Genomic DNA, 23,367 nt, shown 5'->3' with positions numbered 1-23,367 from the left:
TGTATCAATAGATTTTACACTTCACGCTTGGACAACAGCACGAGACAGAGTTTCGAACCGGTCACCCGTCCATCCACCAGTATCGCCTTACACCTTTCTTGCAGAGTCACAATAATTAAATTCGTTGAATCCGTCCCTGTGAACTATCGAGGCTTTGCTCAGTGGACCGATCTCAACTGCTGCTCTGATTGCCAAGAGCCCTGCGCGGCAGGTAAAGCGCGGGAACGCCAAAATTAGCAAAGTTGACTAGCTGTGTGATTCAGCTAACTTACTTACAGAATCGACAATTTGGCAACGCTGTCGAAGACGAAGACAACCAGGGGAAAAAATCGATTTGCTCGTCGCAATGACGTGGCGAAACGTCAGTGCGGCCGTACTTAATTGATTGCGCATCGGAGGCGGCATCTCGCGGCATGCGCCTACATTCATGTGAGAAAATTAAATACGATAGCTACAATGGGAGCTAATTTTGCCGACGATGGATTTTCAATTACGCGAGAGAGGCAAGATTTTTCGATCGAAACTTCGTCGCGAGGTTATATGGCTAAGCGAAAAAATCGCCTATGTACTAGTCAGTGGCGGTACCTCGGTAAGTGCAGGAGAACTACCAAATTTAATGTCCCTAATTCTTGAGAAAAAAAAACTGATTTAAAATTTATCATTCATTCGTTATTCCAAAAATGATTCATTATACACTGCACTGAAAAGAATATACATAAGTAATTTTACAAAAAAAAATATTGATAACATTAGAGTATTTTTAATAAGAAACTGGTAAAAATAAGATATTTTTGCATAGTTTCAAAAAAAATGTAATTTTGCAAAACAGTTAAATGATTATTACTAAAAGTTATTATTTCCATAATGAGTTTAGTGAGTTTAAAAATTAAATTTAAATCAGAAATAACAATCTTGTTGTAAAATTGTATGTCTCTAGATCTAGACATGTTATACAAATATACATAATAATAATAATTAATAACGCTTTATTGTACAAAAAGTCAAAATAGCTTCATCGACAAAGCATTTAAAAAACAAACAAAAGCACAAAAAATATACAAATAATGAAAAATATCATACAATACAAATCATAAAATTCAAAAAAATTTACCTCATTAAAATTACAAATAGAAAACACATGGACATTGCGGAACACAAAAAAAGCGTATCAATAAAATTTTACAATAGGAAAATTGTAAATAAAATGTAAAATTAAATATTAGATTTTTAACCAGTGTGTGAGATGATCAAAATTTTAAAATTCAAAATTGTTCATGATTAAGCATCAACAAAAAAGTCGTTTACTGCAGGGCTCTCTCCAGTAAGTATAATTTCTGATTTCAGAGCTTTGCGAAATGCGGGAAAGAATGACTTGATATTCAATGTATCAATATATATATGCTTGCGGATTAAGCCAACGGATTCAAAAATAAATAAAGAAGGAAGAGTCAGTATTTTGAAATTTTTAAAAAAATTCTGGCAGTGAGTTCTTCTGTTCAGTCCCAATAAATATCGAATTGCTCTCTGTATGTATATAATGTATAGATATTACAAAAATGGAAGAGAGATCATCTGGCGATTGAACAAGAAACCTTTTCCTTTTTTATTTTCTCTTAAAAAATGTAATTTTAAAAATAAAAATAAAAATAAAAATAAAAATAAAAATAAAAATAAAAATAAAAATAAAAATAAAAATAAAAATAAAAATAAAAATAAAAATAAAAATAAAAATAAAAATAAAAATAAAAATAAAAATAAAAATAAAAATAAAAATAAAAATAAAAATAAAAATAAAAATAAAAATAAAAATAAAAATAAAAATAAAAATAAAAATAAAAATAAAAATAAAAAGAAAAAGAAAAAGAAAAAGAAAAAGAGAAAGAGAAAGAGAAAGAGAAAGAAAAAGAAAAAGAAAAAGAAAAAGAAAAAGAAAAAGAAAAAGAAAAAGAAAAAGAAAAAGAAACTTAAAAAGAGAAAGAGTATATTCTCCTTCAGTTAATCATCTGTCACAACGATACCAGTTATCGATAATAAACGTATCGATATTTTTCCATAACACGAACATCCCTAGGTTAAAACAGGCTCCGCGAGAGGCGTTCTGTGGAGACGTCCTACAGAGTCCTACTGTTACGCTCTCTCGAAGGCTCTAATAACACCGGACTCGAGTTTTATTTGTCTCTCCCCTGGACCCCAAAGACTTGTTTATTACTAATAAATTGAAGGCGATAAAGTTTTCCCATTTCTTGGTCAGTTATGAGCGGTTCCGCTGTTTTTTTTCGTCCGTTCGTTCATTTGCCGGTACTAGAACTCTATTAAGAGGCCATGAAATAAACTGAAAAATGATCAGTTAATTGAATTTAACGACACTATAAATCTCGTAATTGTCATTTATAAGGAAAATTTGCTTTAATTTTTTAATAAGCTTTAGATAATGAAATTTAGTATACAAATTTTAACATAGGGTGTCTTAAGAGTGTATTACACTATATTGTTCGGGTCGCTCTCAGGGGTCGGGTAAAGCGGGTGTGTGGACGAAGGAAATATACCGGGTGTTGCATCGTCGGACGGAACATAGGAAATCCCATGTAAATTTTAATGGGGTCAATTATTGACTTCCCTAATTATTTTAGAGAATAATTCTATTTAGGTTTATTGAAGAGCACTAAAACCCACATTCAAAAGAATAACTTTAGATATTTTTGATTAGCTCGTTTACGAGTTATCGCCGATTTTTTTTTAAATATATCTCCTTTCTTATGGCCCTGTATTTACTTATGAGCACCAGTCAAGGTAAAAGATAACTGTCAAATGAAGTTGTCATTTCAGAAATTTACTTATTTAGTGCTTTATTATTATTGAAAACTCATTCCTACATCGGAAATCTTAAAGATGTATTTATAAATACAAATTAATATGAATTAAAGTAAAATAAAATAATCAATTACAAGGTTAATTATAGTATTATTACAATATTCATAAACTTATTAATTTACGTACTATTAAATTGTTAGAACTTTAGGATTTAAGAAGATGTTCAAATATTCCTCCATCGACTGCTAGACAATAACCCAGGCGATCATAAAATTCTCTTCTTACATTCGCTAGTTGGTAAACTGAAATTTTATTGCATTCGGCAGAAATAGCATTTTTTAACTCGTCTAGATTTGGGTATTTTTTATCCTTGTATATCCTGTTTTTTAAATGGCCCCAGAGAAAGAAATCATTTGGCGAAATATCAGGAGACCTTGCTGGCCAATTTACTATATGATTTAGGCCAATAACGTTTCCGTTAAAACTATTGTCTAAATATTCCCGAACAGCCAGGGTACTATGTGCCGGGCAGCCATCCATTTGGTACCAAACTGCCTGATTTTCCCTAGCGGCATCATGTAAAGCAGGTAAAATATGATTTTCGAGTACTTCCAAATAATATTCTGCATTTAAATTTCGCGCAAGAAATAATGGCCCGATAATATTGTGTCCGAATATCCCTGCCCAAACATTTACTTTCTGTGGATATTGCGTCCTTGTTTCGACAAACCTGTGTTGGTTTTATTTGTTCCAATATCGATAATTTTGAACATTGGGTTCATTATTTAAGGTAAACGTGCATTCGTCAGTGAAACATATGTTTTTTAAAAATTCCCTATCCGTGTTTGCTCTTTCCATCATATCAAAACAAAACGCCTGCCGCCGTATTTCGTCCCCATCTCGTAGATCTTGGTGCTTTTTATATTTGAAGGAATAGTATTTATGTCATTTCAACATTCGAAACGCTGTAGTGTGATCTATTCCTATTTCATCCTCAAGTTTCCTTGTGCTGATCTTTCCATCGTTCTCTTCCACGCACAATAAAACTTCCAATCTTCTCTTTTTACCTGCCTTGCTTCACATCAGCAGTTATTTATTAGGGTACCTTTGGTCTCAAATCTCTGGATATTCCTTGCGATTGTCGATTTTCCAGGTATCGGTCTATTCAGATACAGAGCAGCAAACATGTCCGACACCTTTTGGGATTTCCTATGTCCCGCTCGAGGATGCAACACCCGGTATATTATATTTCAGAAATATGCCTAAGGCTTTGCCCGATCCTGTCGTGTTAATCCCCATCCAAAATTCCAAACACACGTGCTTTGATTAAGCCTTGATTAAAGTTTGCAGAGCTTCAGCCATTTGCCATAAAATAGCCAGAAATTTGTTACAAAACCACATAAATTATATATCACTGTAATCACAAAACTTCAATCTATCTCCGTATTGTAAGGGAACTTTAAATTATGTCTTTATTTTCGAGAAAATTTAGTCCAAACATAAGGAATATTTTGTTGATGTTTGACCATCAAAATCTTAAAAATAAAGAAGTTGTCTAAAAATGTGCTGCAATACGGATATAGTATGATCCTTTATCTTTAATTTCCTTCTTTATTTGTGTAAAAATACCTAGCCAGTTTTACATAAAACGTAAAATGCCGAACGCTTATTTTGCTACTTTATCAGACTAGTGAAATGGACTCTTGAATCCCAAGCGTTTCTCAATTCATACCGTGACTCCTTGTGTATTTAAAGTCAGAAAATCGACACAACCGAACGAAAATTAAGATAAACCTGTTAAGAAGGATTCCCTAAAGGCTTCTAAGCCCGCAGTTCTAACCTGTTCTCGACTTAGTCGCCGCGGCACGCATTTCTTCGGACATCATCAATCAAGCTGCCGACGCGCAAAGGCTCGACGATTGTAAATATCTTCGCCGGTACGACCCTAACCGTGTTCGAGGGACTCCGGCCTGCCCTCTAGCGTAAAAGGCCTTAACCTGAACCACGTTGACAGATTGCCTTATAATTCCTTAGAATTTTGAATATACAGGGTGTACAGGGGAATATACATACTTTATAAATCGTACAACATATGTATAATTTTTTTTCACATCTCAACGATGACAACGATAATTTAGACTTCCTAGCACTAATGGGCCACACTGTATACAGGTATACGAATTGTATTCTGGAAACTTCGGCAGCATGTTCTGCAGATAAAAATAATTAAAAAGTCCCTATAAATGTATGTTCTAAAATGCGTAGTTTCGGAGATACAGGGTGTACAAATTTCATTTTGATTTTGATTTTTTCCAAAGAATTTCTGAAGTAACGTCAATATTCGGATGAAAATTTGCATCTAGGAGTTTTTTGACATGAGAAATTTGATTTTGATATCAACATGACTCCTATTTGTAGAGGGCGCCACTGACATGTGTTTTAACTGTTTTGAAGGATAATAACATTTCGTCCATACCTGTATAAAATTACCAAGTGAAAAAATATATTTCCATGATTTTTTACGTAAAAAATAAATATTGGTATGGTTTGGTTTGGTTTGAAATGATAAATTTGGAAACTTTTTATTTTTTTAATTACTTAATCATACATTTTTCTTCCAAAAAATGATGATAAAATAGTTTCTATTGAACTTTTGGCATAAAAACATTTCAAATTTATGATTTCAGTCTAATAACTATTTAATCAACATGTTTAATTTATGTCAATGATGACAGGTATTGATGTATATTTGTATATTTTTACTTACTAGTTTTATACAGATACAGACGAAAAGTTATTACTCTCCAAACTAGTTAATATAAATATGTTAATAAAAAATATGTAGGTGGCGCCCTCTACAAGTAGGAGTCATATTGACATCAAAATCAAATTGCTCATGTCAAAAAAAGCCCAGACACCAATTTTCATCCAAATATTGACGTTACTTCAGAAATTATTTAAAAAAAATCGAAATAAAAATGAAACTTTTACAGTCTGTATCTCCAAAACTAAGCAATTTAGAACATACAGTTATACGAACCGGAATACAGTTCGGACCACTCTGTATACCTAATTGCTTCCTTTTGTTCTCACTCAGTATAAAACTTATAATTGAGAAACACTTGACGCTATTATTTTGAGTATTTTTCTCATGATATATCGATACTTTTGAACATCCCTAGAGGATGGCCCTGATTCAATTTTTTTGCACGATAGAATATAAATTATTGGTGAGGTAAGTCTGACAAAATGAATTGAAAAATTTTGGTTCGAATTTTCTATATAAAAATCGATACTTTGAAACATCCCTAGCACTAACCTATAACTTTATTAAGTCTCGGGCCGTAAATCGGCAGTTAAAACACTGCAAATGCGCCACGTCGAATTAACCGACGGTTAGTGCCACTAAATGTCGAGAATTAATCTCGATTAAATGGGAAATTATCTATTTACTAACGAGGAGTTAAAGTTAAAAGATTGAGTGAAAATACCACAACAGAGAGATAATTTTATACAGGGTCAAAAATGGCTACTTGGGATGTCCTAAACGCGGTAATAATAATAATAAATAACGCTTTATTGTACGAAAAGCCAAAATAGCTTCATCGACAAAGTATTTAGAAAACAAACAAAAGCACAAAAAACATATAAATAATAAAAAATATCATACAATTCAAAAAAATTTACGTCATTAAAATTACAAATAAAACATACCAGGCGCATCAATAATATTCTTGATATTCAAAGGCAGATGATTGTACATTTTTTTGGCATTGTACAGTATTGAGCGTTTAACTAGTTCTGAGCTAGGGGTTGGCAGATAAAGATCGTGCTCCGCATTCCTAAGTGGATAATTGTGAGATGGCCTTTCGGGAATAGCAGATATGTGCTTGCGGATTAAGCAAACGGATTCAAAAATGAAAAAAGAAGGAAGAGTCAGTATTTTGAATTTTTTAAAGAAATTCTGGCAGTGAGTTCTACTGTTCAGTCCCAATAAATATCAAACTGCTCTCTTTTGAAGTTTGAAAATACGATCAAATTTTGTTGCGAAGCAAGTACCCCAGAATGGAAGGGCATAACGAAGATGTGACTCAAAAAGGGCATAATAGGCTTTTCTAGAGGTTGATAAGTTAAGTTCCTTAGAAAATAATTACCGGTTATTTTTGTCAAATATGACCCTCTTCAAAAATCGGTAATTTCATCGTTTTAATTTACCGTTTACAGGTAGATAGAAAAGTTCAATCACAATCCCTCTAGGAGGTTCGAGATAGAGACTATATTTTAGTACTGATAGCTCCGTAGGCATTCAGCCTGTCTTTTCTACATTGCGATGACTCGAAACGGTACCCGAATCTATGGAAGCGTAAAGACAGCGATTTTTTCCCGTCCACCTTAACAATTCGGCCACAAATACCGCGGCGATTAATATATGTCGTCGTACGTAGTAAAGACCGTCCTAAACAATGGCATCGCTATCATAATTTATATAGAAAATGGAGAACGGTGGAATTAAGTCATTTAACTAACATAGAGCCCGTCCGGCAATTACAAGATTTCGTGGCTTTAATGAGACCCCTTTATCAGTGGTTCCATCTGCCCGTGTCCGTTTCTTTTGACATTTGTTTATTTATAACGCTTGTAGGCTGTTGGCGTTTTTTTTTTGGTAGGTGTGTGGGTGAATGAACAAAGAATACAATAAGCCCTGTGTATGTGTTCTAACTATACACTAGTGCCGGTTCTTCAATAGTAGTTGTACCATATGAGCGAAAAAAAACCGCGTCAGCGATGGCTATGAAATGAAGATCGCTGTCATTTTTTATGTAAAATTATATGGGAAATGTAATCGATCGTCATTTCCAAGCTAACTGGACGCCGCTTTTTTTTTCAATCAGACGATAGTATAATTTTCTTCAATAAAGACGATTATTATTATTATTAATTAGTTGTTCCAAAGGACACATACAAGAGTTCAAGTACACTAAAAGACACATACATAGTTGTTCCAAAAGACACATACAAGAGTACCCCCAGTATACAGTATACTACCCAATGCGGTGGTGCATGGCAATAAACAATATACAGGGTATCCCAGGCTGAAGTTTCTAGAGAACTAAAATATCTAGATCGAACATTTTTTGCACATCACTGTTTCCACAACGGGATCTACCGATTAAAAATATTTTCAATATAGCGGCATTTGATGGCGGCACGTGGCCAGATAAAGTTTTTACATGGCGTGACGTTTAAAGTCATAATAAATAATTTTTTGACAGGCAGTTTTTTTCCTCCAAAAATGTTAAATTTTTTTTCTCAAAAACAGTTAATATTAGGTATAGAGTGTTTAATATCAAAATTCATAAAATTTTACAGAGAATTTAACTGTGTAATAAAAAATGAGGATACCCATTTAAAACAAGAAAGTTGCTGTCAACTTCCGGTATTTCCGGAAGTGCCACCATATTGAAAATATTTTTAATCGATACATTTCGTTGTGAAACAATAATGTGCAAAAAATCTCCGATCTAGATATTATAGTTCTCTATAAACTTCTAATGCACGCTCAGCCTGGGACACCCTGTATATTATTTTTGTTTACCTTTTCAAGAGCTCTAATTTTCTCGGAAAGCATCTTAGGGTATACCCTCGGGTATACCTATGTTCATAGAAACTTTTTTTATTTTTATCTGTAAAATCACCCACTAAAGTTGGATACACTATTATTTGACATCCTATACAGGGTGAGTCTTCAATAAGTGCCAATATTTTTAGAGGTAGTATATTTCAATCCCCCAGAAACACGTTTATGAGTTTTTTTGCAAAAAAATGAAAATTGGAATTTTTTGAAACTTTTTTTTGGGATTTTTTTCTATCTTCATAATATGGCAACATATTTAGGTAGTAAATTAAATTTACAAAAAAAAAAACTCAAAAAAGATCCAGCTGTTCTCAAAATGTAAGCGAAAAATATATTTTTTTAAAATTTTCAAAGTAATTGGACTGATTTATTTGAAAAACGGTAAAGAGAAACTATGTTTCTTTATTGAGATCTACCAGCCGTGAAAATATTTGCACTTATTTAAGACTCGCCCTGTATATCACACAACAACTTAAACCATTGTTAAATTTTCATATCAAATAAAAAATTCAATGCAACAAGATAACTATCGAACAAACCAGGCAACTACATTGCATATTCGTCATTTTTTTTTCGTTTTTTTTAATCGTTTCAATGATTTACGTTTTGAACATGTGCGGCTGTGACAGGTACTGAACAACAGCCACCTTGCAAATTTTCCAAGCACCGGCGCATATAATGAGCCTCTTCCCGTACTCTGACAGAGTTTAATAAGAACTTAATAGTGCCAAATTAAAATAGTACCATAAATATCGACGGTACTAGTTGTATGGGGGTCATTTTGACGTCTCTATTAACATCTGTAACGTTATGGGGACGTTCGGTTGTATAGTTTGGAGTTTAGTATATTTTCTAGGTACGTACCACCAATTTTTTTTAATAATTTGTTAGTTATATATGTACAGGGTGGACCATTTTGGTTGTTTCTATAGGGTATCTAGGAAACCGTGAGAAATATTCAAATTTTGATACTGCAGTCTCGGGTTCTTTTTGAAAAAATTACAATGGCACAAACGGATCGTGGCTATCTTGATCGGTTTCGAAGCTACAGGGGGATTCTCAAACTTTGTACTTTTTGAAGATGTTCGATAGTTTGTTTATTTCAGCAACCACGGAAAAATGAATTATGCATTCTAAGGGCACTTTTCTGTGTAGAATGCAGTGGCGTAGTCAGACTTTTTTCGAAAAAAATATTTTTTGAGGTATTAACTATACTTATGTTTTTTTTTAAATAGAACCCCCTGTGTATTTCTAAATTCTCTTATTCAGCTTGGCATGGGCTTCTCGAAAATATATAACACTTCATATTTATTGTCACTATTAACCTCAACATTTCAAATTTTTCTTAAAATATCCACTTAGTAGATAGTAGGCCGCGCCGAGTAACAAAGTAAATGGTTGTCATGGTGATCGGAACATACCTTTGATGGATGCGGGACATTTCATTTCAACAGATTGAAGTGTGTGTATTTTAAATAATAAAAAAATGAGTAAATTTAAAAATTTGAGTAGTATAATATGTTAGAATGTTATATTGAATCTAACAAACATAAGCAAATGGCAGCTGATTTATATTTTGAGCGGTATCCAGAGCGCGATCAACAAAACCCAGCGATTTTTAAAAGGTTAGAAGATAGTTTAATGAATTTTGGATCTTTTCAAAAACCGCGTCCGAAAAATTATCAGAAAGAAGATGAAGAAAATCAATATATATTAAAACTAATATAGAATGTTAATTTACCTTTTTAAAAGTCTCTAATTATGCAGATAAATAATAATATAGAATATTAAATTGCGATAAAAAATAATTAGACAACTATGTCAACACAAAATCAAGGCACACTTCGATACAACGATGAAAAACCTAATATTTCTCTCATTCTTAGAAATAGATACCCATAACTTTATATCGTTCCATATGGTTAAACGTCAGCATTGTTGTAAGTTCATAGCCAACTATGATTTCCATTTAAAAAATTATATTTTTTATTATTTCTGACAAAAAGAGCAAGCATAGAAAAAACTCACTACGCCCACTGGATTGTGCTTAAAAAAGAACGTCTTTGCAGAATTTTATTATTCCGCGAATTAAAAAAGTTAAGAGCAATTTTCAAAATGGTAAAAAAATCAAAAAGTATCTCAGTTGGCAGTGAAAATATCAACAGGCGGTTTATGCTATTAAACGTGTCTCAGAAATCGAGCCCATGACATCTATGTCGGTTTTGTTCTATCTAGTCAGGAAATGGGTTTTCTCTGTTAAAACAGACCAATTCCGACCACCCTGTACAGGGTGATCAAAATTGGTACGACTGATATCGGAGATGGAGAACTAACCTCTGTAAAACCGTCTGAGATACTGGCTTTTTTCAAAGCCCTGAGACTGCATGATGGGTTATAACTCATCCTCCCATACGTTGCAGTAACTAGTTCTGAAAAAATATGAAATCGGATGGAAGAATATGAATTTTATAGTTCTAAAAATGTTTTTTGGTTTGTTTTCAGATACAACCATGAGTCAAGCACCTCCTGCATCTGCATCTCGTTCCTTTCACTGTGTTAATGATGTATCCCTATGCAAGGACGTTGTCATTGATCCAAGAGCTGGCGAAGCCAACACTCCATCAACAGTAAGTATCTATTTTTACACACACTTGTATCAATGAGTGATTAATAATCACTCATAGGGTGTCCGTTATTTACAAAGTTGATCATTACTCTCACTACGCCCTCTAAATTTCTAGTTCATAGTCTAAAAAAAATAACAGACCATTGTTAACCGTTAATATTCACAATAAACCTTGCCCCAAAGACGATCCATTTCGCCACTCTTTGCAAATATTTTTTTTCTCTCGATCTTGTTCTCTCGCAGCCATGATTTTCTGATGGTTTCTTAGTAAAAAGGTTTCTTAAAATTTTTCTATAAACATACTCCTTCAAAAGTTATTCACGGTTAAAGTTAACCACTCGGTAAATTCCTAAATTTTTCAACTTTTTTGACAAAATTATGATTATTTTTGAAAAGTTTAATCTATTATTTGAAACAAAAGCAATTTTCATGATACCATGATAAACAATTCTGAATCATGAAAAACAATTCACTGCAGGACAGACAGTTAATTATAATACATATTTTAGTATCAGACAGAAAATGGTTGAAGCTTTAAAAGTGAATAATGACAAAGAGTTCGATATTTCAAAACGCTTCATTTTAATCAGGATTATTTAAATGGTTTATAAACAAAATAATTGATTAGTTCATAAATTCAAGTTCCTTACAATTTTTTAAACGGTCTAATATTGATACAAGTTTTCTGCAGTTATCCAGTACGGACTGGTTAAAGGATACTGGATATATGAGAGGCTTAGAAATTGTGAAAAATTTCAGAGTAGTTAATGATACTGCAGAAAGAGCTGTTAAATTGTCAGAAAAATACATTAATGTTTTATCTAGAAGTGAAGATGAAAAACAATATGTGATTCAGATTGTAAGCGAGTATAAGAAGAAATATCAAAATCCAACTAAAGAATGTTTATTAAAATAAATCAGTTATAATTAAATGGTTTAAACTTTATTAGACTTGAAGATTTCTTAATTACCAACCTTAACACCATCAGTAATAGATTAAATTTTTCCAAAATAATTATAATTTTGTCAAAAAATTTGAAGAATTTTGAAATTTACCGAGTGGTTAATTTTAACCGTGAATAACTTTTGAAGGAGAAGGATTATCGAAAAATTGTAAGAAACCTTTTTTGTAGAGCGTTCAATTCTGTACAAGAATATGTGATTGTCATGGCTGCTAGAGAACAAGATCGAGAGAAAAAAAATATTTTCAAAAAGTGGCAAATTCCTGTCATTTAAATGGGAAATTAATCGTCTTTGGGGCAAGATTGAGGTGGCTCAAGATTGAACAAGTCGTTTAGGTTAGGTTCAAAAAACTTCTGTAATTAAATAACTAATTTAGACTTCATGGACAACACGCATCAACAAAAATCATAAAAATAACTGTACAATATCTAGCAACTGAAAGTGTTGACCCCTCAGACAGACTGTCCAGCTGGCTTCTTCAAATGCAACAGCGTCGTTTGTGGTGTTCCTTCAGTACAACCCTCGCCTGCCAATGGGTACGTCACTGCCAACTCTGCTCCATGGCAAGCGTACATCGCTAGTGATACCTATGGCTATATTGGGGGAGGGGTGCTGGTAAACCAATACAACGTTGTTACAGCTGCACACAAAGTGTCAAACATGTAAGTTCAGTTATTTTATGTCTGTCTCAGAACTCATTCCTCAGTCCCAGAACTCATCCCTGCGTCTTTCAGAACTCATCCGTTAGTCTCACATCTAGAGATGGGGACATTCCTGGAATCTTATTTTGAGGGAATGTTCCTGGGAACGTTCCCAGGAACGTTCCCCAAATCGGGATATTGATGGGAATGGAATTTTTTTTTATATTATGAAAAATTGGAAACTTTCCGGGAAGGTTCCCGGAAATATTCCCCAAAGCAGAAAAGAGATAAAGTTGAGAAATTTAGGTTATGTTTATAACCTAGTTTCTCTTCTTCTTTTTATTTGTGGCGTGACACAACTTTTCCAATGTTTTGATTACTTTCCCTAAATTTAAGAAAAGTTCCCGAAAAGTGGGGAATGTTCCGAGGAATATTCCCACTCGCATCAAAATACAACTTTCCCGAATTTCAGTCACTTTCCCGACCTTAGAGGAACGTTCCCGGAACATTCCCGGAACATGAGCACGTTCCCTGAGGCACGATCAGACCTGCACATCACTACTCACATCTCATCCCTATACATAAATTAGTAATTCCAAAATCTTCCAGGCACACTAACAAATTATTATCTATCTACAGGATGGTCCGAACTGTATTCCGAACTGTATTTTATATTATTTAAAAATGATATCAAATAATAAATAATAATAACCGTCTTCAAGATATTTAGAATGGAAATAGTCAATACATGTCATTATTGACAATAAATAAACATGTTGAATAGATAGTTATTTGACTGATATGATAAATTTGGAAACTTTTTTATTTTTTTAAATTAATCAAAAATTTTTCTTGGAAAAAATGATTTTTTTCGAAGTTTCTGTTGAACTTTTAGGATAAAATACCGGGTGTAGCAATTATAACGTCTTTTTTTAATAAAATTTATGACACCCTGTAGATCAGTTACAGTATCAAATTAAAATTGAAATCGCATTTTAGCCTTAACTTTTTTTACATTTTGTTTTTTTATTTACTCCATTATCTTCCTTATTACACGCGAAACAACATTTTATAGGATGACATCATTTAATATTGGTTTTAATTTACATTTTTCCATTTTACTCACTAAAGTAAGTAGCAGGCTATGGAAAAACACGGATTACCAGTAAATGTCAAATAGAGATGCTAGTTTCTGTGCAAACTTGTAGACCATTAGTATCTCTGAGCTGAGTTTGAAGGGTCCGAGCTGTTACGAAACGTTGTCTTAATGTTGAGAGTTTTAAAAAATGTTCCTGAATCGGATTGGTTCTTCGATTCCTGCCTTGTCCCGGCCTGCGACAATTACTCCCAGTATCTCTATACCGTTGTATAACTCGTGAAATGATTGAGTGAGTTACATTAAATCGTTCACTAATTCTTCGGTAGCTCCAACCTTCCTCAAACAATATTAACGTTTGAGCACATTCTTCGCCAGTAAGATTTCTTGTTTCACGTACACGTTGCATATTTTCGATATAATAAAAGGACGAAAACGACTGACACTGACAACAAGCATCTCTATTTGACATTTACTGGTAATCCGTGTTTTTCCATAGCCTGCTACTTACTTTGGTGAGTAAAATGGAAAAATGTTAATTAAAACCAATATTAAATCATGTCATCCTATAAAATGTTGTTTCTCGTGTAATAAGGAAGATAATGGAGTAAATAAAAAAAAACAAAATGTAAAAAAAAGTTTAGGCTAAAATGTGATTTCAATTTTAACTTGATACTGTAACTGATCAACTCTACAGAGTGTCACAAATTTTATTAAAAAAACACGTTATAATTGCTACACCCGGTATTAGTATAAAAAGGGTTCCTATCAAAATACAGTTAGTATAGCAGCATTGTGGAAAGAATAACCTATCATTCAAAAAAAAATCGTCCAAATAGGATAAGTGGTTTTGACAAAAACTTAACTTAAGCTTTTTGTTATTTTTTTGTGGTGCGTTAATTTATTGGGGAAGTGTATTTACAACATGTTTAATTTATGTCAATGATCGGTTCCAAATATCTCGAGAACCATTACTCGTCGCAATCTTCACCAAGAGTCCTTTTTTACGTGAAAAACGTCGTAAATGTATTATTATTTTACTCAGTAGTTTTATACAGGTACGGACGAAAAGTTATTACTCTTCAAACCAGTTAAAAAATATGTAGGTGGCGCCCTCTACAAGCAGGAGTCATATATTGATACCAAAATCAAATTTCTCATGTCAAAAAATTCCCAGACACCAATTTTCATCCAAATATTGAGGTTACTTCAGAAATTATTTGGAAAAAATCGAAATAAAAATGAAACTTCTACACCCTGTATCACCGAAACTAAGCATTTTAGGACATACATTTATACGAACTTTTTTATTTATTTTTATCTGCAGAATATACTGCCGAAGTCTCCGGAATACAGTTCGGACCACCCTGTATATTAAAAAACAGAAATAATAAATTAAAGTTTTCACACCTTGCGGCCACATACTTTTAAGTATTGGCATTTCCCCATATATTTACTGATAGAAATAACTGAGTGAACAACAACCTTGAATGATATCAACTCACTTTATGCAAACCAGAAAATTTCAAATTTTTACATTCCAGAACTAACAAACCACCAGTTAGTATTAAAGTATCACTGGGGATGTACACTACAGCATCAACGCAGAACGTACAAGTAGTGCAAGTGAGCCAGATATGGCAAAACAGCGGGTACAACGCTCAATACCTGAAGAATGACGTCGCCATCCTTAGACTGGCTACACCAATCAACTTTTCGGCGAATATCAGACCAATATGTCTACCAACTGCTGGAAAAAGCTACGTCACTGATTCCACGTAAGTTTTTAACAGTGCCACACTTTTTGACAGTGTCATTACATAAATCATAAACACTATTTCATAGGTCTATTGACTGGGACCAAGAGTCCCAAAATTTGGTTTTAATTAGTGATGGGAATAATCGAATTATTTTCACCATCGAATAATTAGTAATAATTCATATTTCACAATCGAATTAATAATTCGAATTATTTAGTAGAATTGTAAATTTAACCTAAAAATAAATTCGTCCCAGCTAGTGCTCGTCTAGGGGCTATTTTAAACAAATCTGAATCATTGCCATACCTATATTCTATCACTGAATAAAGAATAAAAAAAATATTCTCTATTCAATGTATTCTATTAACTGTGCCGAAGCCGTTTAATAAATTAAACCATTATTTCAAGTTTTAAATTTAAAAGTGCCGAGTTTATGATTGTTATTGTTATGGCCTTTTATAAACATTTCAATTCCTATTGAAAACCTCCCCTCTAAAATTTCTTCTAAAACAATATAAGTATGTCCTTGTTTTCGTGCAGTTCGCATTTCTTTTTATTTTATCAGTGAGATGGAAATGAACCAAATAATAGTAGTATTCTTTCGTTCTGAACGAAATGAAAATTTTCACTTAAACTGATTTATTCCTACGTGGTATAGGAAATAACAATGATTTCTGAATTTTTCTATATCGGATCGTCCCTTTCTTTGTCGATTCCCTTTATAAATCAGTTTAAGTGAAAATTTTCAGTTCGTTCAGAACGAAAGAATACTACTAATCGCACTAATAGTACTAATTACTAATAATTCGTCCATAAGAGGTTATGTTTTATGTTCATTTGTAATTCGGTTACCACAGATATAATATAAAATACTACTAATTTTTATCTCGATTATATCGAAAAAGATAATCGAATTAGTTAGTTTTAATTTACTATCGTAGTGTTTTCTTCAAAAAAGAATATCTCCAAAAAAATTAATCTATTCAGATAAGCCAAGAAATAGACTATTGAGAAAAGATCTTGTTTTCCCTCGTATAATTGACATTTTTTTAAAAATTCGCTCAAAAGATAAAGTCTGCCTTGAAAATCCAATTGATACTTTATATGACAGCAAGTTAATTTTTGTTTACTTTATTAAGTGTCAAATCTGGACACAAAAATTTATAGTAGATAGTGTATTAACAGTCAACAATACGTTCACAAGTGAGGAAACACTAGATATGTATGATGTTTACTTAAAAAATAATAGAAATTCCGATATGGCGTGCGCAAATTATAGAACATTGTATCCTGAGAGGACATAGCCTCATCATATTATTTTCGCAAAGATTTCAAGAAATTTAGCAGTTGCTGGCAGCTTTAAAAAACAAGAGGGCAATATTTTAAAAGGCTTAATGATATTAGCTCAGATTGAAATAATATAATAAAAAATAAATAAATAAATACAAAAAAAATAGAAAAATAAATATAAAAATAAATACAAACTTAAAAAAGTACAGTGGCTCTTTCTATAGCCTACACAGCAGTATACAGTAGCTCTTTTTATAACCTATATATCTTCCCTTCTCAGAAAGAGCAGAAACAACTGACATTCAACCCTTTCAAAATTTTAAAAGGTCGGTTGTGTCAACATTTAATATACAAAGTTATAGAAATAATAAATTAAAAATATACAGCGTTTCTCAAACAAGTCTCACATTCTTGAAAGTACCCTGTATAAAAATTACAGTACCAACTGTCTGGTGACCGGTTGGGGCCAAACCAACTTCAACGTAATAGATGCTCCCACAAGAACCCTAAAACAAGCCTATGTTCCTATAGTTTCCAATGACAAATGCACAGCATCGTACACCCAGGTGTTGGGTGCTGCCTACACTGCAGCCTATCTGGATTTTCCTGGAGAACTATGTGCCGGAGGCCAAGCACAAATTGACGCTTGCACAGTAAGCATTTTTTTATTATATGATCGAAAAAAAAACGCCGTCAAAGACAGCTGGCGAATGAAAATCAATGGTAATTTTGGCGGTGTCAATCTCTAGACCGTTCCTTACTAAAGATTGATATAAAACTTCTTCTAAGGGTTCATTTCACTAGTCCGAAAAAGTAGCAAAATAAGTGTTCGACATTTAACGTTTTATGTATAACTGGCTAGGTATTTTTACACAAATGAAGAAGGAAATTAAAGATAAAGGATTATACTATATCTGTATTGTAGCACATTTTTAGACAACTTCTTTATTTTTAAGATTTTGATGGTCAAACATCAACAAAATATTCCTGTTTGGACTAAATTTTCTCAAAAATAAAGACATAATTTAAAATTCCGTTACAATACTGAAATAGATTGAAGTTTTGTGATTACAGTGATGCATAATTTATATGGTTTTGTAACAAATTACTCGCTATTTTATGGCAAATGCTGAAGCTCTGCAAACCTTAATCAACTTAAGCACGTGTGTTTGGAATTTTGGGTGTGGCATCTAGGGCTTGACCTCGCCAAAATTATTATCGATCGTCATTCCCCAGCCATCTTTGACGCCATTTTTTTCGATCATACGGTACTTATATATTTTTTCCAGCAAGATGGCGGATCTCCATTGGTTTGTAGAGACGGTACCAGTTTTGCGCTAGTCGGATTAGTACTATGGGGCAAGAATTGCGGTGTTGCAGGTAGGTACGGCGTTTACCTCAATGTACCACAATACTCGTCATGGATATATTCCACCATAGGGTGCCTTTCAACTGGTAGTACCACATGTAACGGTGCTACTAAGATTTTGTAAGAAATATAATAAAGAATAACATATTTTATTATTTGTTTTTATTCTCTCTCTGTAGAATAGCGTTATTACAACTAACTTTCTTTTAAATATACAGGGTGATTCACGGCCATGCCACGTTAGTTATTTTATATCAATACTAGCGTGTACCCGCGACTTCGTTCGCCTCGAATTAATCATTTGTAATGGTGATGATAAAGCAAAGCAAGAATTTCCATTAACATACAAACTGGATAAAATTTTCTCACATTTACGTCAGCATGAGAAAAAGCAATATAGCGATATTATTATATACTTTATTTGAGGGGTAGTTTCATCTCGTTGGAATTTGACTTTCGAAAAATCCGTTTGCCAAAAATATGCTTTTTACGTCAAGCAGTTTAAACAGAATCGTGGTTAATCAATTGCCCAACTTTTTGGAACACCCTGTATGATTTTTTAAAAAATTTCAAAATGTGTAAAAAAACAAAATAAATTATGCGTACCCAAGCGTTTTCCCGAAAGACTAACCGTTTTTTAAATAACAAATACTGTAATATTTGAGGGACGTTTTCACCCTCTTGGAATTTGAGATTTGAGAAACCCCTCCTTATCGAACCTCTACACCCCACAGTCAATCCGTTTGCCAAAAATCAGCTTTAAACGTCAAGCAGTTTAAACAGAATCGTGATTACTCAATAGTCATATTTTATGAAACACCCTGTATAAATTTTTAAAAAATCTTAAAATTTGTAAAACAACAAAATAAAATATACGTGATTAAGAGTTTTTCCGAAAAACTCACCGGTTTTTAAATAAAAAATATTCTAATATTTGAGGGGTGGTTTGACCCCCTTAGGATTTGAATTTCAAAAAATCCCTTCTTGTCGAACCTCTACACCCTAAAGTCAATCCGTTTTCCAAAAATCAGCTTTTTACGTCAAGCGCTTTAAGCAGGATCGTGATTAATCAATGACTAGATTTTTCGAAACACTCTGTATACTTTTTTAAAAATCTTAAAATATGTAAAAAATAAAATAAAATATACCTGTTTACGCGTTTTTTCGGAAACTTGACCGTTTTTTAAATAAAAAATATTGTAATATTTGAGGGGTGGTTTCACCCCCTTGGAACTGGAATTTCGAAAAAACTTAATAACCGTATAACGCTATTTAAGTACCTTTTCAATTCAGATTTAAGTGCCCCACAATAGCCCTTTTTATACCCTATTTACCTCCCCCTTCTCATGGGACCAATATACCGGACGACACAAAATGAAAGCACAATAAAAAGTGTATTATTTTTCGTGACATTCGATAGGGCCGGGTACAGTACAAAGGGCCTTAAAGATTGAGAGGCGTGGCGGTACTTTCGGTACCTTAAAATGATAGAGGATGATTTTGCGAAGGGATACGGGTAAGGTTACGGCTATGAGTACCGGAAATTGGACTATAGTGCGATTTTTTTTTTGTTTTTTTAGGTGTAGATTAATATCTTGGCGTAGATTAATATGTTGAAAAAAAAATGCAAAATGTTAATAAGCCTAGTATCAGTTAATATGCCTAGATCAAGCCTAGTATAAAAGACACTGAATTAAAAAAAATCACAATTTTATACCAAAAAAAATTCCTAAACCAGTTAATTTACTTAAAAAACATCAAATTATAATAAATTTATTATATACCTATAATAATGTAATTTGATTATAACAATTATGACCTTGGCAATTATCGTGAAAAAATACTGGTCACTGTCACATGTCTATTTACTATAGATAATAAAATAACAAAGCGTACCTACTGCAAATTCTTTTTGAATGTTATACAGGGTGAGTATTAAATAAGTGCAAATATTTTCTGGGCTGGTAGATCTCGATAAAAGAAACAATAATATATTCTCTTTACCATTTTTCAGATAAGTCCAAAATAACCGAATTATTTACGTTTGAAAATTTTAAAAAAATTGATTTCTTTTTGAAAAAATTTTGACAGCCACCGGATTTTTTCTGTAATTGCATCACTTTTAGTACCGTAACCATAGCGTAAAGCCTATGGTAATATCAGAGATTAAGAAACTATATTTTGAAAATTTTTGCGGTGAACACGTGAACAGGCAATTCTAAAGTTTTCGAAAAATATACAGACTTAAGACTCACCATGTATATGTCACTGGTAAAATAAACTGATTTAGATAATGCGCGTTGCTTATACCGTAAGCTTGAAAAAAAAACGGCTGGGGAATGACGACAGTATCGACGATAATTTTGGCAAGGTCAAGCTCTAGGGTCTAGTCGTCATTACCTGGCCCGTACTCGTATTTTTTAATGTCGCATACTGCCAGTTGACTTTAAGAAGGTGTAATATATTAAGTAATTTTCAGTAAATGGCGTCTAGGGCTTGACCTCCCTAAAACTATCATCGATTTTCATTCCCCAGTCATCTTTGACGCCGTTTTTTTTCATACGGTATAGTATGGTAAAATTGATCAAAATATATTATCGTAAAAAACTGTTTGATAATTAGATTAGTAATATTCAATTTTTTTTTATATTCAAGTTCACAAAAGGTATTTTTGGTAAAATTAATTTCTTTTGAGGAACCCAGAGATTTTTATTTAATATTAATAAGAAAGAAATCAGGAACACCATCCAAAAAGTGGCAAGTGATAGGGCGGAAGACCGCGGTTCGGAACCCAAAAAAGAGAGTTTAATTTAAGATACCATACGATCGAAAAAAAACAGCGTCAGAGATGGCTTGGAAATGAAGATCGTCAAGAAAATGTCATCGATCGTGCTTTCCAAGCCAAATGGACGCCTTTTTTTCGATCATACGGTACAAAAACTCGTTTTAGATCAAATATATTTTACAAAGGTATAATTAGACAGTGTCACAGAAAAATGCGTGACATTGTATCATCAAAAAGATTTAAAATTCAGTGATAATATAATAAAAATCAACAAGATCAGAAAGTAGTATTTTGCATTATTTGGCTAACATTTGGGGTCAAAGATATAACATACACGGTTATAAAAATATCAAAAAAAGGGAAACTTACGCGGGAAAAACTATATTAGGAAAAGAAAATACTAACTTACCAGTTAAGTGGTTCCCGGTGAACTCGAAGTCGTCATCCTGGTCCCAGTGTTTTAGAGAAAGATTAGACAGTGGCGTGGCATTGGCAAACTCTAGATTCGCGAAATGCCAGTCCAGAATCTGTCGATCCTTCGATGATAGGTAGACGTCACTATAAAATAAATCCCAAAACTTTGTCAGACAAAAATATTTATTTTTTTAATGATGCTTTTGATTACTAAGGATGTCTAAGATAGTGCCACGTGATTTCTCACAAACTATAGATGTTTTTTTTATTTTTTCTATCATTATAATTATAAGTCGCCATTTTTTTTTGGAGCTTAAGACATAATATACCTATAAATTTTCATTTTTAAGGAAAAAAAACAACATGCATATTTATTAGGTATTGTAAAAAAAGGTTGAGAAAAAATAAAAGACTTTTTGAACTTAAAATAGGTATTTTATTAAAATAAAAAACGAATTTTCAACAATAAATAACAAAATTTATTAATAAACATAACAATGTTGCTTGGGCATAAATATATTGGCAAAATTTTACAGAGCCAAATCCAAGCATGCAAAATTTAAAAATTCTAAAAATTCAGAACAATATTACATGAAATCTACAAAAAAGTATAAATTTAAAAAAAAACTAAATCACAAAAAAATTAAAAAATTGTCATTTCATTGACATATCTACATATATACAGTGCGATTTTATATAAACTAAAATATATATTGTACCAATCAAAACTGTTCTAATTTTTTGCCTATGTAGAAGTATCTAAATAATAATTAAAAAACATATACAGAAGCAGAAAGCAAAAAATTAGAATAATTTAAAATGGTAAAATTTGTTTGATGCATTGCTTTGATATATTTATTTGGTTAAACTAACTTAAGTATTTTCCATAGTTCCATAACAGATATTTTTCTAAAGAAAAATAAACTACATAAAAATGTTTTGGATATAACAAAAATACTATACAGATTATGTACACCTTTTTTTTAAAATATAGTCCTTATTTGAATAACAATAAGAGCTATTTTCCAACAATATGAAGTATATACTGTATTAATTCAGAATCATTTTTATCAAAAACATTTTTTACAAAAAATTAAAGTAATACTTGAGATTATCCTCAAATAATTTTACAAAAATATGTTTAAAATCACACTTAAAAAAATATATAAAAAAATAAAATTTTTGAAAGAAAAGTTTGAAATACAAACTAATATTATATAGTTAGAAGCTCAGAACCCTACTATTAGTACCTACTAGTTAGAATAAGAATTCAGTACCAAATTTCAGGTACCTACTAGTTAGGAAGATTAGGTTATAGGTTAGGTTAGTTTAAAATTATTTTTTTATTTTTTTTGTATAATTTAAATATTTGAACTTTTGCAAAAAAAAATTGCAAAATGGTCCTTATGCGGAGGAACTTAAGAGCCATTTTACAACAACGAGAAGAGTACATAATATTGTAAAAAAATTTTGATGTTTTAAATCAAATGCAATTCCTTCAAATTTCTTTTACATATACACTTAAATCAAAGTGTACAGAAAATGATACATTAAAAATACCTGAAAATACAAAAATACAATGAAAATTATATATTTATTGTATTAAAAATACAATATAATATATTTTACAAAAAAAAAGAAGAAATCCAACGATGAATGGGTCCTGTGAGGCATCCAAATTGTTTGAAGATATTTTGAACGATGTTTATGTACTGTGAGCGTCATCTTATGTTATATATTACGTTTCTATATATATAAAAAATAAAATATATATTTCTAAGTCAAAATAAAAAAACTTAAATTATTTTTTACCTTAACATAGAGACGACACTGGCTGTTATCCAGACAGAAAATGACAGTTCTATAACGTGAAATGTCAAATGGAGTATTTGTCAAGTTGAGTGTGATCCTAGAAAAAAAAACGAAAAAATAAAATAAAAAAACGCTCAAAACAAACAAGCTAACTAAACTACCTTG

General features: G+C 32.0%; 2 protein-coding genes across 2 annotated transcripts in view; one reads left to right on the top strand and one right to left on the bottom strand.

Annotated features, from left to right (window-relative positions):
- LOC115879099 (lysine-specific histone demethylase 1A) overlaps positions 1–23,367 on the bottom strand; it is a 483,447-nt gene that overhangs the window by 433,957 nt on the left and 26,123 nt on the right. Inside the window, exon 8 of the mRNA XM_030895747.1 lies at positions 21,386–21,534. Coding sequence (XP_030751607.1) covers positions 21,386–21,534 — 149 coding nt within the window. The remainder of the gene's footprint in view (positions 1–21,385; positions 21,535–23,367) is intronic.
- Positions 9,098–18,290, top strand: LOC115879100 (chymotrypsinogen A-like). Its single transcript, XM_030895748.1, has 6 exons — positions 9,098–9,302; positions 10,949–11,073; positions 12,468–12,697; positions 15,317–15,550; positions 17,262–17,475; positions 18,116–18,290. Exons 1-6 carry the CDS (start codon positions 9,257–9,259, stop codon positions 18,161–18,163), a joined length of 897 nt encoding a protein of 298 aa, XP_030751608.1. The 5' UTR covers positions 9,098–9,256; the 3' UTR covers positions 18,164–18,290.

The sequence above is a fragment of the Sitophilus oryzae genome, unplaced genomic scaffold (assembly GCF_002938485.1).
Source record: "Sitophilus oryzae breed Bouriz unplaced genomic scaffold, Soryzae_2.0 scaffold_1576_pilon_pilon, whole genome shotgun sequence".
NCBI classification, from domain to species: Eukaryota; Metazoa; Arthropoda; class Insecta; order Coleoptera; family Curculionidae; genus Sitophilus; species Sitophilus oryzae.
The sequence above is the reverse complement of the archived record's forward strand: the minus strand, read 5'-3'. Positions and strand labels throughout refer to the sequence as shown.